The following is a 14,706-nucleotide window of genomic DNA, read 5'->3' as shown; positions in this document are numbered from 1 at the left end:
AAGTTAACAGGAAGCACTTGAGTTATTACTATTTAATATATAATTAAATATTCAAATTTAAAATTAGAAAAAGGGAAAAAATACAAAAACTGGCATAAGCTATCAGACTGCTCCAAGGTCTTATATTCTCTCTCCTCATTTCTTCCTCCTGTTCTCTTATTTCATTTCCCCCATCCTGACTCATTCCCTTTTTACAGGTCAAGGAAGGTCTTCTCCCTTGAATAACTAATATTTTTTGTTTCATTATGTTTCAAAATGGCAAGTAAACAAATATATATCAGTTATTCTGGGGAGAAGAGCCTTGCTGGCTAACAGGGAACAAAGAGGGAGGATAAGAGAGGAGAGAAATAGTTGTGAGTGAAATGAGTCAAAGGATTTTAACATTAAAAAGAAACCTTACAATTTCATCTTCACCACTATGACAGTCACATTTCCTTTGCTTTTTAATACGCTTTTTCTTTCATATAAATGTTGGAGTTAGTCTGTTTAAGATGAAGAGATGGTAGCAGATACTTTTGTTGCAGGCAAATTTTTTAGCACAGGAACCACCTGGAGCAAAGGGATTATAGCAGTTAGAGTACAAAGATTTGTGTATTCACAGTACAGTTATTGAGAAATTATTATACAGGGAAAGATTTTCAATTAGGCACCTAACTTCCATTGAAAATTAGTGGGAGTCAGGCACCTAAGTGCCTTTGAAAATCTGTACCACTGTGATTTTGCAAATCAAGCATGAGAAAAACCTGAGTATTACACATCAGTAGTGCCACAGCCTCCGGCACTCTGATTGGCTGAGAGAATTTAATGTCAGTATAATGAGGTTTATTTTCCTCCTTGATAATAGTGACACTATATCAGTCATTTCAGCAAGATTCAGCATATTTATTCCAGAAAGGAATGGTAGAATTTTCAGCCAATTTAATGACCCTATTGTCTGAACACTTTGGGGAGCTTAATCACTAGAAACACTTAAATTAAATTACTATGTCGTCTCATCTAAGGAAGCCAACTTTTATGTAGAGACTTTGTTCATTTTTGTTGTTCACAAATTTGCAAACTGGATTTCCCTTTAAATATTTTAACAGTTCCAATAAAAAACTGCAGGGTTCCATAACAATGAAATGCCTTATTTTCCTTGGAAATATGAATAAGGGAAATTATTATTTATGAACTGAAAGCAAATACAGTGGGAGGGCTTCTTGGGACACCAGCTGTTGTGTCCTGGCACTCTTGTCATCGAGACTCTCTTCTTTTACCTTTGGGACAGTTTTTAATTAGAAAAGCTATCCATTTCGGGGTAGGCTGGTTATTTGCATGTTCAGTGATGTAGATGAATAAACAACCCCTTACATCCCATCTGCCCCTGCTGTGAGCTCCACAAAAATGGAATTTATGCAGCTCTAGGATTCAACAAATTCCAAATTAAAGCCAATGCACTTTGCATGTTTTTGAAAAACAAAATCTGATTCTAAAGAGTAAAACAGATTTAAAATATAATCTATTTGTAGAGCTGTGTTGAAAGTTATGAATATAATTAAATATCTGAATGAAAATAGTAACTACTCTAAGTCATTTCAGGAGGACTCTGTCAAGGTATCTGAAATGAGTTTTCTAAAATATCATTTTAGTTTTTAACCCACTACTCTGTTTTACAATAACCCTGTGGAAGTTTGAAAATGAAATGTTTCCTTACTGATTTTCCTTTATTATTAGACTAGTTCCATAGTATAGTATTGCTCATTATGGATCAAGTTCAGCCATAAAATTCTAATATTAACTCCTATCGAAGCATATAGGAATTAGTGTGCATTATAGGGTAGCATTTAGTCCTATGAATGCTGGGTGACTGAATTTATTTTTTTAAAAAGAAAGCATATTTGCTTTAAAACAAAATCATACAGGGCCAAATCCTGACTCCTGATATATACATCATGTAAACCCCGTTGGCCAAATAAAACAGCTGAGCTTTATAGTTCTCCCAGCCTTCTCTATCCATCCTAAGACTGTAGTAACTGTGTTTATTTAGAATAGGGCTGCTCCAGTGGTGAAAAGTGGGAGGAACAGAGGGACCATATCCCCAAAATTTTCATATGTGAGCGTGAGGGGTTGTTGGGGATTCTTCAGCTCAGTGAGTCTTAGATCCACTCCTTAGCTAACAGACCCATTTTGGAGCTGTGAGCCAGATGTCTTCATAAGAATGGCCATACTGGGTCAGACCAAAGGTCCATCTAGCCCAGTATCCAGTCTCCCAACAGCGGCCAATGCTAAGTGCCCCAGAGGGAATGAAAAGAACAGGTAATCATCAAGTGATCCATCCCCTGTCACCCTTTCCCAGCTTCTGGCAAACAGAGGCTAGGGATACCATCCCTGTCTATCCTGGCTAAACCACTGATGGACCTATCCTCCATGAACTTTACCTAGTTCTTTTTGGAACCCTGTTATAGTCTTGGCATTCACAACATCTTCTGCCAAGAAGTTCCACAGGTTGACTGTACGTTGTGTGAAAAAATGCTTCCTTTGTTTGTTTTAAATCTGCTGCTTATTAATTTCATTTGGTGACCCCTAGTTCTTGTGTTATGAGAAGGAGTAAATAACACTTCCTTACTTTCTCCACACCAGTCATGATTTTATAGACTGCTATCATATCCCCCCTTAGTTGTCTCTTTTCCAAGCTGAAAAGTCCCAGTCTTATTAATCTCTCCTCTTATGGCAGCCATTCCATACCCCTAATCAGCCATGTGACCCATTGGTTTATCCACAAATGATTGCCAGTCATTTAGCCAAGGAGAGTCTTTCTCCCCTTCCCTTGCTGTGTCTAACTGCCATGTGTTGCATTTGCACTGGGTGGAGTCATAAGATTCACGCCAGGGAAGGGTAGGATCTTTCTTTTCAGAATCTATATCATTGTTAACATCTGCCTGCACAGCAGGCAGGTCACACAGCTCTGGTGGGCTGTGTGTTGTGGAGACTTAGGGTATGTGTACACCGCACTGTAAGCCCAGGGTTTGAACTCAAATTCAAACCTTACCCTCCTTCCATCTACATGCAAACCACAGTAATCCAGAGCTTGGACCCTGGACTCCACGGGGATGGAGGGTCCGACCCTGAGTCAAGCCAGGACCCAGGGTTCAAGCCTATTGCTTTTCAGGCAATATAAGCAGCTCCACTGGACTCATGCTCAGGTAGTCCACCAAAAGTATCCCACTGACCTACTTTCTTTGTCCTCTGGACAGTCAAGTTTGCTGCACGGTCAAGTTTTCCCACACATCACTATGAACAAACGGCTAGAGCAGCCGCATTTTGGGAGGGCACTAGGAAGTCTGCGATATGGGTGGTTGCATTCGGGCCTACATAATACAATGTAGACAATAGACCCCATGTTGGGGCCCAGGGTTCCACAATGAGTTACAAATTAGTGTAGACGCTCAAATGAGTGTACATTAAACCCATGATCTTCTCATTCGAATTCTACTAACGCTGGGCTTACATTGCAGTGTGGGTCAGGGTTTTCCTGTGAAGAATTGGTTGGTGAAGCCCCTCTAACTTAAAAATAAAAAAGGCAGGTCAAATTTTGGGCCACACAACTTTTACAATGTCGCTTTTAAATTAATTATAAATTCCAAAATTAGCTTTTGTGTAATGAATAATTCTGTACAGGACTTCCTTTTGAGGAATAAGTAACTGCCTCCAGCAACTCTCCAATGTCCAGCATATTTTGAGTTAATTATATTATAAGAGTTGGAATTCACCTCTGCATGATTCATTATCACCTGCCACCTATTGACAGCACTCAGGAAAGGATAGAAAAAGCTGCAAAACAGAAAGTAAATTCAGCATGTTATTACTAGGTGAATTAGACATATTCATCTCCAAAAGAAAACAGTGAGAAAAACAGAGTGGCAAAAAAAGCCATAATATATACTTTAAACTGAAGTCAATTAATCTTCCAACATTTCAAACTACAACAAATTTTAATGTATGTATTAAAATAAAATAAACCTGGTAACCAGTGTCAGAATTCTACACAGTACTGAAGGTAAGTGATCCCTGCAATCTAAAATACATGTTATTTATGAAAATCTGTCTTACAAAAACACGTATGAAGACAGAACATGAAGTAAATTTCTTTATTATTTTAAGTGATCAAAGTTTCTCCATTGTGCACTAATTCAAACCACAGTGGTTTAGCCTTAACTTTTATTATGTTTTATTTTCCTTAAAAGTCAATATGCCTGATTCTTGTTTGCCTCACACCTTGTGTAGTTCTTTATACCTGTATAAAATGGCTGATAAATGCTACCATTCTTATTGGGTAACATTTTACACCCACTTTACATCAGTGTAATGACTATACCAGCTGTTAAGGAGTGAAGAATCAGGCCCAATGTTTTGGTCACACAGAACGTTCATGTGGTAATGTTTCCTTTTCAACCCACTTGCTTTTTGTAGATTACCACAAATTAGAGGAAAGCCAAAATATCAACTTAATGGAAAATAAAACCTAGTGAATTAAGGATAAACCTTTGCAGTTCAAATTGGCTGGTGTATATTGGGGAAATTTTGATCACCCAGAAATTTAAAAGTCAGTTTTCTTAAAGAATGCTAGATAAGAGTATCCAAATAAATACATGAATATGACTGTGTACAAACTGTAGGATGTGCATTTGGATAGACCAGGGATGGCCAAACTTACTGACCAGAGCTGCATACTACAATCTTCAGAAATTTGAGAGCCAGGGCGTGCCTGCCGGGGCTTGCGACTGCAGCCTTTCGGTGGGGTGGTGGGGTTGGGGCTTCTGCCATGTGGGGTCTGGGGGTCTTGGAGCTTCAGCCCCATTCCTGCTGAAGCCCCGAGCCCTGGCAGGTGCCTCCCGTGGGGCTGAAACCCCTAGACTCCCGCTCTCTGCTGGGCAGAAGCTCCTAGCCCCATCACCCCACCAAAGGGCTGAAGCCCCAAGCTCCCCCAATCAGTCTGGTAGGCAGAGAATGGGGGGATATGGGGGGCTCCGAAACCTGCATTTTAACTGTAAAAGAGCTGCATGAGGCTCATGAGCCGTGGTTTGGCCACCCCTGGAATAGACTTTACTTGGTCTTTATGTGTTATCATAGGAAAAATATATAATTAGGAGTGTATATTTTTCCTAATTTATAATGTGTTGGAAACAAAGTTATTGTGCTGTTTTTAAATGTATATTTTATTTTAAAATTTTTAATTAAAAGAGAGCTGATGTTTAAAATGTAAGAGGAAAAGGGAGCAGCTGGTGGGGGGGGAGAGGGGAGAACATGCATGTAGACTTCTTAAAGAAAACTTTTTTCATACACCAAACAAAAACACAGCCTCTTCAAATATACTGAAAATAACCAGAGGAATAATCTCCTCTTCACTGATTGGTAAAATATAGTGGAAGTTTCTTTTTTAAAGGAATACCCTTTTCAGGGTTTCATATCAAGGACCCTCATTCAGTTATTTTCAGTGTGATCAGCAGCTATATTGGGACAGCTGCTGAGTCAGTACATAAACTTTATCAATCTTCCCCTTTCTAGGAAATTCCCAGTACAGCCAGCCGCAGGCAGGATACCAACAGGGAGCTGCGCAACAGCAAACATATTCACAGCAACAGTACCCAAATCAGCAAAGCTATCCAGGACAACAACCTGGATATGGTGAGGAAGTCTTCTTTAGCATGTCTTGTGTTTGCAATCCCTGGTATAAATGCATCCATTCTGTACCTAGGAACAAACAGATAAATTGTCTATCTCCCTTTGTAGCTCAAGGCACCAGCTTAAACTTATAACAAATGTAGTATCTGGTTCAGCTCAGTGGATGTTATCACACATCATACAGGATCTCTAACTCCTTGACACCAACGGCTGGGAAAGCTGTGTAGACAGACAGCATGTTTATCCCCATGTTATTGACTTTTTTACAGGTGTGAGTGGCGGGTTATTATACTAGTGCTCAGGCCTCATAAATGTGAAATTTTTATATAATGTAAAGGGGGAGGAATCCCACAAAATCACTATCACCTCACATAGATTTCTTGCAATAGCGTATATGCTTTACTGTCCATTGGTGAGGAAAAGGGTTGAATGTGATCTGAATATTCTTGCACTAGTGCACTAAATGAGAAATTTTGGGGCCATTCTGCTCACAAAATGGTGCTCTCCCCTACCATGTAGAGAATCCAGGCTTGATAGTTGGTCATGATCTCTCTACTCAGATTAGGGTACTTTAGAAGCAGCACTTTCGGTCCCTCAAAGGAAGAGAGCATTTCATATTGCTGATCAGCAAGTAATGGTGTTTGTGGTCTCCAAGAACAATGGTCTGGACATGCTCAGCCACAGGATGGTGGCCACATCACAGGGCTTTGAGACTGCTATATAAAACAATAAGTAATAGAAATATCCTTAGGATTTGAGAAAGGATGTGAATGACCATTTGTGGGGAAAAGAAGCTTTGATTTGCTTCACTGGCACTTACAAGATACATTACTTGCTGACCTTGGCAGCATTCTAGTATAAGAAGTATCTTTTTAATCATCTGTATCCTAGTAAAATAAAAGGCAAACTATAAAAAATTGTTAAAACTACTAGACTGACTTTAATTTAAGCGCTTCACAGTCCTCAGAAATTTTGCCCTTATTTTCTAGTTTTTACCTAGCCTTTTTCAATGGTTTGGAGCACCAGTTGCTGGCAATCTTCTGTGCTGTGACCCAGGAGTAGAAATGCAGTTCATTCAATTTGTACAAACTTATTTATAAACTATGTGACTAAAATGAACAGGAGGAATGTAATCTGAACCTAGGTCCATCAAAACAGGGACTCAGGATTTAGGGATGGTCCAAGTACTATCCTCCAGAACAAGGATTGCTAGTGCACATACCTGCTTTACTCCAAATTTGAAAACTTGACCTTGTTGATATCGCCAGTCCGAGGCATCATAGTTCTGAGGTTGCTCTGGATTCCAGGTCTGCCCTTGAGACTATTTGTAGCTATGCAATTGTACCAACCTTGAATGTCTATCCTTCTATCTAGCAATAAAACCTAGATTTATGATCACTATATTAAAATATTTTAATTTGGCTGTGCAATATTGGTAAACATTTTTGACCACCAAAACCGGACAAATATTATAGGTTTAAATTATAGGCCCAAAATTTGGTTAACAATGTTAAAAACTGGTGGGGAACAACCTTCTAAATATTTTCCCCCAAAATATCCACCAGTACCTCAGAAAATTTTTTAAAAGAACTCCATTTGCAGTTTAAACACAGAATCTACAGACATAAATTTTAAAAAAATTCAGTATCCACATGCAGTTGTCACCAGACTTGCATGTATTACTAAAGTATCTGCATATCCATCAGACCAGTTAAGTGTGTAGCTGGTCATTTGTGCTCACAATAGCATTCACAGGTTGGGCATGAAGTTGCTTGTGCATTTTCTGAAAATAAAGACTACGATATTTCGGGCTTTTCTGACGCAGAGGCTGGCAGTGTTACAGAAACTAATCTTATTCCCAAACTGATGCAGGTATACATTAAAAAAAAAAAAAAAGGTAGAATTATGTTGACTTTTGCATCATCAAAAACAATAATAATACCCAGCATTTAAATCAGTATTTAGTCTTCATACTACTCCTGTCAGGGTAAATATCACTAATTTACAGATGGGGAAACAGTTTAAGTGACTTGCCCATAATGATGAATGGAGTCAGTGTCAGGACCAGGATCGGACACATGCTTACATCACTAGACAATGTGTGTCTTCAACAAAAAAATGGAGAATGCAGCGTCCTTCAAATGGGAAGGACAACCAAAACTGACAGGAAAAAGTCAGTATTATTACAGTATTAAAACCAATGAAGTAAATAAAAAAAAATATAACGTTTTTGGCCTATCTTTTAAATAATGAAATTATCTACAGTAGAACCTCAGAGTTACTAACACCTCGGGAATGGAGGTGTTCGTAACTCTAAACAAAATGTTATGGTTGTTCTTTCAAAAATTCTTACAACTGAACATTGACTCAATAGACTGAAATTTTACTATGCAGAAGAAAAATGCTGCTTTCTCTTTATTTTTTAGTATTTTGCTTTTAACACAGTACTGTATTTGCACCTTTTTTTTTTTTTTTGGTCTCTGCTGCTGCCTGATTGCATACTCCAGTTCCAGTGAGGTGTGTGGTTGACTGGTCAGTTTGTAACTCTGGTGTTCATAACTCTGAGGTTCTACTGTAATGGATTAATTAAGATAATGTGTAGGGATCCAACTCAAAATAAATATTTGCACTACCGTCAATTTTTCCATTGGGGAAATTTCAAAAAGCTATATAACAGTTACTGAATTCAGCCTTTAGATCTCTGGAAGGTAGATATTGTCATTAATTTAAAGCTATTGAAACCAACTCACAGAGTGAGTTACCCTAGGAAGTCAGTGGCAGAGCAGGAATAAAACCTAAATCTCCTGTCTCAGTGCTGTTAACTACAAGCCCTCCCCTGGGTAAATCAAACTTTGGTCATAGGTTTCACTATCTTAATCACAGAACCATAGAAATGTAAGGCTGGAAGGGACCTTGAGAAGTCATCAAGTCCAGCCCCTTTGCACTGAGGATGGACCAAGTAATCCTAGACCATCCTAACAGGTGTTTGTTCTTATTCCACAACCTCCCTTGGCAGCCTATTTCAGAGCTTAACTACCCTTATAGTTCGTAAGGTTTTCCTAATATCTAACCTTAATCTCCCTTGCTACAGATTAAGCCCATTATTTCTTGTCCTACCTCCACTGGACATGGAGAACAATTGATCACTGTCCCCTTTATAGCACCCTTTGAAGACTTATCAGGTCCCTCCTCGGTCTTCTTTTCTCAAGACTAAACATGTCTAGTTAGGTTTTTTTAACCTTTCCTCATAGGTTCTGTAAACCTTTTAGCATTTTTGTATCTGTCCTCTGGACTCTCTCCAGTTTCTCCACATATTTCCAAAAGTGTGGTGTCCTGAATTGGACATACTGCTCCAGCTGAGGCCTCACCAGTGCCAAGTAAAGCAGGACAGTTACCTCCTGTGTCTTACATATAATACTCTTGTTGACACACCCCAAAATATTAACCTTTTTCTCAATTGCATAATATTGTTGATTCATAATCAGTTTGTGATCCACTATAACCCCAAGATCATTTTCAGTAGTACTACTATCTAGCTAGTTATTCCCCACTGTGTAGTTGTGCAATTGATTTTTCCTTCCTCAGTGTAGTACTTTGCACTTAACCATTATTGAATATAATCTTGTTGATTACAGACCAATTCTCTAATTTGTCAAGATCCTTTTGAATTCTAATCCTGTCCTCTAAAGTGCTTGCTACACCTCCCCTGTTGGTGTCATCTGCAAATTTTATCAGCATACACTCCCTCCATTTTCCAAGTCATTAATGAAAATATTAAATAGAACTGGACCCAGGACTGACCCCATGGTATCCCACTAGATATGTCCTCTCAGTTTGACAACAAACCATTGATAACTATTCTCTGAGTAGTCTTTCAACAGTTGTGTACTCACCTTAGAGAAATTTCATCTAGACAACATTTCCCTAGTTTGCTTATGAGAATGTCATGTGGGACCGGGGTAAAAGTAAAATGGAGCTCTTACTGGGGCCTTGGGCAGAAGGGGCAGGGCTGGGGTCAGCATCTCCCAGCAAGCCCGTATGTGCTGCTTGGTCCGTGCTGCCTGGGGCTCCAGCGGTGATTTAAACCCATCTGCGCTGCTGCCTCACTGCTCCTTTTGCACCCCCCTACTGGCAGCCCTACTGGGTCGTTGCTGCCCCTTTTGCGCCCCCCAGTTGGCGGCCCTGCCAATAGGGACCTGGCAGGGCCACTGATGGGGGGCACAAAAGGGGCAGCGATGTCAAAGTGCTAACTGCGGCAGCGTTTTAAGCAGGGTCCTTAAAGAGCTGCATGGCAGTGCTTTAAAGTCAGCGGTACGGGCCAGTAGTGGCGGCTACTTTTTACTGGTACACAGTACCGGCCTGTACCGCCTTACTTTCACCCCGTGTGGGACTGAGTTTACAGCCTTTTTAAATCAAGATATATCACATCTATTGTTTCCATCCACTAGGCTAGTAACCTTCTCAAAAAAAAGAAATTATGTTGGTTTGGCATGATTTGTTCTTGATAAATCCATGCTGCCTATTCCTTCTAACTCTATGATTCTCTAAGTGCTTACAAACTGATTGTTTAATAATTTGTTCCAGTATCTTTCCAGGTATCAAAGTTAGGCTGACTGCTCTATAACTCCCTGGGTCTTCTTTGCTCCCATTTTTAAAGATAGGTAGTATGTTTGCTCTTTGCCAGCCCTCTGGGAAGTCATCTGTCTTCCATGAGATCTTGAAGATAATCGTGACAGTTCTGAGATTGCTTCAACTAGTTCCTTAAATATCCTGGGATGAATTTCATCAGGCCCTACTTATTTGAATACATTAAACTTATCTAAATATTCTTTAACCTGTGCTTTCTCTATTTTGACTTGCATTCCTTCCATCTTGTCGTTAACATTAATTGTGTTGAGTATCTGATCACCATTAATCACTCTTTTTAGTGGAGCAAGCAAAATAGGTATTAAACACCTCAGCCTTCTTGATGTGATCAGTTATTATCTCTCCTTCCCTGCTAAGTAGAGGGCCTGTACTTTCCTTCCTTCCTCTTTCTCTTGCTCCTAATGTATTTAAAGAACCTCTTCTTATTGCCTTTTATGTCCCTTTTAAGGCATGACTCATTTTGTGCCTTAGCCTTTCTGATTTTGTTCCTACCTTCTTGTACTACTCTTTTGTACTGAGAAATTCATCTATGTTTCTACTTTTTGTAGGATTCCTTTTTGATTTTCAGGTAATTAAAGAGCTTCTGACAGAGCCATACTGGCCTCTTACTGTTCTTCCTATCTTTCCTTTGCAGGTCCTGCACAAGGAGCCTCTTCACAGTATTCCAGCTACCAACAGGGACAGGGGCAGCAGTATGGAAGTTACAGAGCTTCTCAGACAGGACCATCTGCCCAACAACAGAGGCCTTATGGCTATGAGCAGGTAAATTATTTTAGCGTCTGCCATAAAGGGTCTGGATTAGCCTTTTTTTCAGGATGTCCTGCCTTGGAAGAACTCAGCTTTTTCTTGCACATAGGAAAAGCTATGAGGTTGAAGACCCAGATCCATTGTCATAGTAGGGAATCCAATGTGAGTGTATTGACAATGCATTATCGGGCCCATCCAATTTTGTAAACCAAAAGACAGTAATCTGATTCAGCCCCCTGAGTGCATGACACAGAAATGATATTATCTTCTAATGTGTCGTATTTTGTAATTTTTAACAGGGTCAATATGGAAACTACCAGCAATAAAGTGAGAAGCTCCTGTATCTGATTCATTTCAATAGTATATCCATCTTTTGAACTGGATGTACTGGCAGTTTTGATTAATTGTAATATGTTGGTTACCCCTTAGCACAAAGCAGCGTCTCTATGTGAACAGTGTTCATTTCATGCTGGATATGAAGCAGTGCACTACTGGTAACAAGACAATGCTTTAATGGTTTGATATATTTGGTGCTGTGTATAGTATGTATGTTGATACAATGCAGAGGTTTTTTTCCCCATTCTTGATGTTTCTAAATAGCTTAGGGGTCATTTGATCAGAGTTTTGATGTGCCCAGATCTGGGAAACAGCTAGGATATTCTGCAATCCAGCTAAATACGAAGATCACTCAGTCACATCTCTGCCCATGCAGTTATTTTAATGTAGGTTATGAACCTATGTTTAACTGGATACTTTGCAGTTTACCTGTTGTATATGCCAGCCTCTGAAATCCATGGCTCTCAATTGTATTACTTTACAGCATGGAGACGGGTGCGTTCTTTATGTTGAATCAATTTCCACACTATAAGACAAAAATAAAAAACAACTGAAGTAATATTTCATTTGCTGAGGACATTATGCTCAGCCAATTTATATAGCTGATTACCCATGTCTTCTAACGTAATATCTGCACAATTCCACATTTTTTTAGTAAAAGGTGTAGAGAGATGATCAAAACCTGCTTTCAAGGAAATATGAATATCCAGAAGCACCTTTTTTAGATCCATGAAAGTATGGTATAAGTATGGTATATGCCATGGTGAAAGAAATAAAAGAGAACTCTGGGAATGAATCTGTAAGTCTACTAGAAATCAGTATTGCTTCATATCATGTTTAGCTGACAAACGTGATCACATTCCAGTCTTAAATATGCTACTCCAAATTTTATCACAACTTATAAATATTCAGGCCAAATTTCCCAGGTTGCTGGTTGTTTGCTCTTTAATTTCTGGTTCTTCTATTGCCCTACCCTAGTTCAGATTTTCTAGCAAGCATTCTAACCGTAAATAAAATCAGGTTATCAAATTGACTTTTTCTGCAGTTATTCATCGCTTTTGCTTTTCTGTAGTAGCTTGATAGAAGTAATTTAGGATTGGTGTAAAAAATCCATCTTTGTTTCAAAGGAAAAATCAGTAATTCAGCTTTAACTGTGAACATTCATTATGCATATGGAAAGGTGATTGTTAATGGGATTCAACCATTAAAGGAAAACCTATAGAGGGAGAATGAGAAATATAGGGACAGTGGTACTTAAAAGCCAAAATGAACAATAAAAGTAAAAAGTAGTTTATATTCAGTTTTACATTTTTTTAATGGGATTTTTACTGCTGAATAAAATATGTCTAAATTGTCTATGACTAAAGGGTTAAAATGGCTAAAATTTATTTAATATACATTTTATTAAAAAGTGAAATAATACCTTACGGTTAACTGGAACTTGAGAGTATGGAGTTAAATATACCCTCTATGAGTTTTCTCCTTTTGAGGTTTTTATTGGATTATATTTTGAGTTGTGGAATTTTTATATTCTGAAAACTAACACCACCCAGAAAATTTCGATATCATGATTCAGGTTTGGATTTGTTTTTCCTGAAAAGGAAAATCTTAATACTTGATAGCTAAATGGTTTATTATTAAATGTTGTTCAAGCTCTGCCCTTGCAGCATTAACACTTCTAATTGCTGATCAGTGAAATGGAGTTAGCATTTTTATTCATTCTTCATTTCTCTTTTCCTTCCTGCTGGTGTTTTCATACAACTGAGTACTTATAAATATCAAATAGGGCACAGAAAAGAAGTTTGAGGGGTTTTTCTAATCTATGTTAATGTTACAGGTAGCCAGGAGAATGCAATATTGTTCCTTGCCAGCTTGAAAATATGCCTTTTATGTGGTTTTTGAAAGTGCTAATATAATCCTTTTGAGAGAATATGGACAACATTTAAAAAAAATTAAACAGCAACATTACTTCTATCTGAAATGTCTTACATTAAGAATTTCTTGAATGTTGTGTATATACTGTATTTGAAAGAGCACTTTGGAAATAGTTTGTACATTTATTTCCTAATTTATACATGATTTTTGGTGTTAATATTTCTAATTGTTAATAACGAAATGTTTATTTAATGTGTTGTCCATTTTTATGTATTAATGTGGAAACAAAAAGTGATGCCAGCATTTTGACTTTTTTCATTAATTGTATCATTTTCTGTAATACAGAATGCTTGAAACTGGTTTAGTTAAAATGAACTGATTGAGAAGCCTATTGATGGTACTTTTCCTATGATGCAAAGACTTTTTTAAAAGGACCAGTGTAATAACTATGGGAGATTCAGTTTTTATTGCAGACTTTTTGGAAACAATGCCTCATCACACTCCCTCCCCGATAATCTGTCGTACTTCAGGTAAAGCTCACTGCATGTGAAAACACCTACTACAGTTTTCAGATGTTCTAAATCAGCGGTTCTCAAACTTTTGTACTGGTGATCCCATTCACATAGCAAGCCTCTGAGTGCGACCCCCCCCCATCAATTAAAAACACTTTATATATATATATAACACCATTATAAATGTTGGCGGCAAAGCAGGTTTGGGGCAGAGGCTGACAGCTCGCAACCCCCGATGTAATAACCTCATGACCCCTTGCAGGGTCCCAACTCCCAGTTTGAGAACCCCAGTTCTAAATCTTGTTCAATCTGCAAAGATCAAGCATTATACTTTTATGCTGAACCGATCTCTGGAGGATAGACTGTAACTTTATGTTGCAGATTAGTCCCCTGCTTTCATGGATGTCACAGGTAAAACTCCCAATGATATTAATGGGAGCAGGCTCAGGCCCAAAAGATGGAGACGAAAGCTCTGATATTGCAAAGATTTATGCTTAACTTTATGCACTGCAAGTACATCTAGTGACTTCAATGGCAGTCCTTCCAAGGGGTAGGTCTGCACAGCACCAAAAGGTTAATTCTCACCCCTGGGTAGACAAATGTGCTAGCTCTACTCTAGATAGCAGGGTGGCCATGGCAGCTGCTAAGGCTAGTGTCCAAATACATACCGGGAGGCAGGCAAGATTGGATCCAGGTGGCTAGTTCCAGCCACCCTAGCCCCACAGCTGTTTTTAGGTACACTACCTTATGGGGAGCTAGCATGCATCTGATGTGGTGGGAAGCATTGTCCCAGCTACTGTGTCGCCAGACCCCAGGAGCGAAGTTAAGCCTGTCTTGGCCAGGCCAGGCCCGGGCTCTATTTCAAGAGCCGTGATAACGGAACACATGAGGAAACACTGACGATTTCAGGACCCCCAGACAAAGCCCT

General features: G+C 38.8%; 1 protein-coding gene and 1 long non-coding RNA gene across 2 annotated transcripts in view; one reads left to right on the top strand and one right to left on the bottom strand.

The window, feature by feature from the left end:
- Positions 1–13,725, top strand: part of SS18L1 (SS18L1 subunit of BAF chromatin remodeling complex) — a 34,449-nt gene extending 20,724 nt beyond the window's left edge. Inside the window, exons 9-11 of the mRNA XM_073309172.2 lie at positions 5,545–5,664; positions 10,943–11,070; positions 11,355–13,725. Of these exons, the coding sequence (XP_073165273.1) occupies positions 5,545–5,664; positions 10,943–11,070; positions 11,355–11,381 (275 nt within the window). The 3' untranslated portion in view covers positions 11,382–13,725. The remainder of the gene's footprint in view (positions 1–5,544; positions 5,665–10,942; positions 11,071–11,354) is intronic.
- The window catches only part of LOC140896958 (uncharacterized), a 32,784-nt gene that overhangs the window by 17,448 nt on the left and 630 nt on the right, over positions 1–14,706 (bottom strand). The window contains exons 2-6 of the long non-coding RNA XR_012154651.1: positions 11,821–11,917; positions 6,174–6,377; positions 5,656–5,730; positions 3,750–3,810; positions 401–549 (exon numbers count right to left, since the gene is read on the bottom strand). This is a non-coding gene — a long non-coding RNA (uncharacterized LOC140896958). The remainder of the gene's footprint in view (positions 1–400; positions 550–3,749; positions 3,811–5,655; positions 5,731–6,173; positions 6,378–11,820; positions 11,918–14,706) is intronic.

Source organism: Lepidochelys kempii, chromosome 13, assembly GCF_965140285.1.
Source record: "Lepidochelys kempii isolate rLepKem1 chromosome 13, rLepKem1.hap1, whole genome shotgun sequence".
Taxonomy (NCBI): domain Eukaryota; kingdom Metazoa; phylum Chordata; order Testudines; family Cheloniidae; genus Lepidochelys; species Lepidochelys kempii.
The sequence above is the reverse complement of the archived record's forward strand: the minus strand, read 5'-3'. Positions and strand labels throughout refer to the sequence as shown.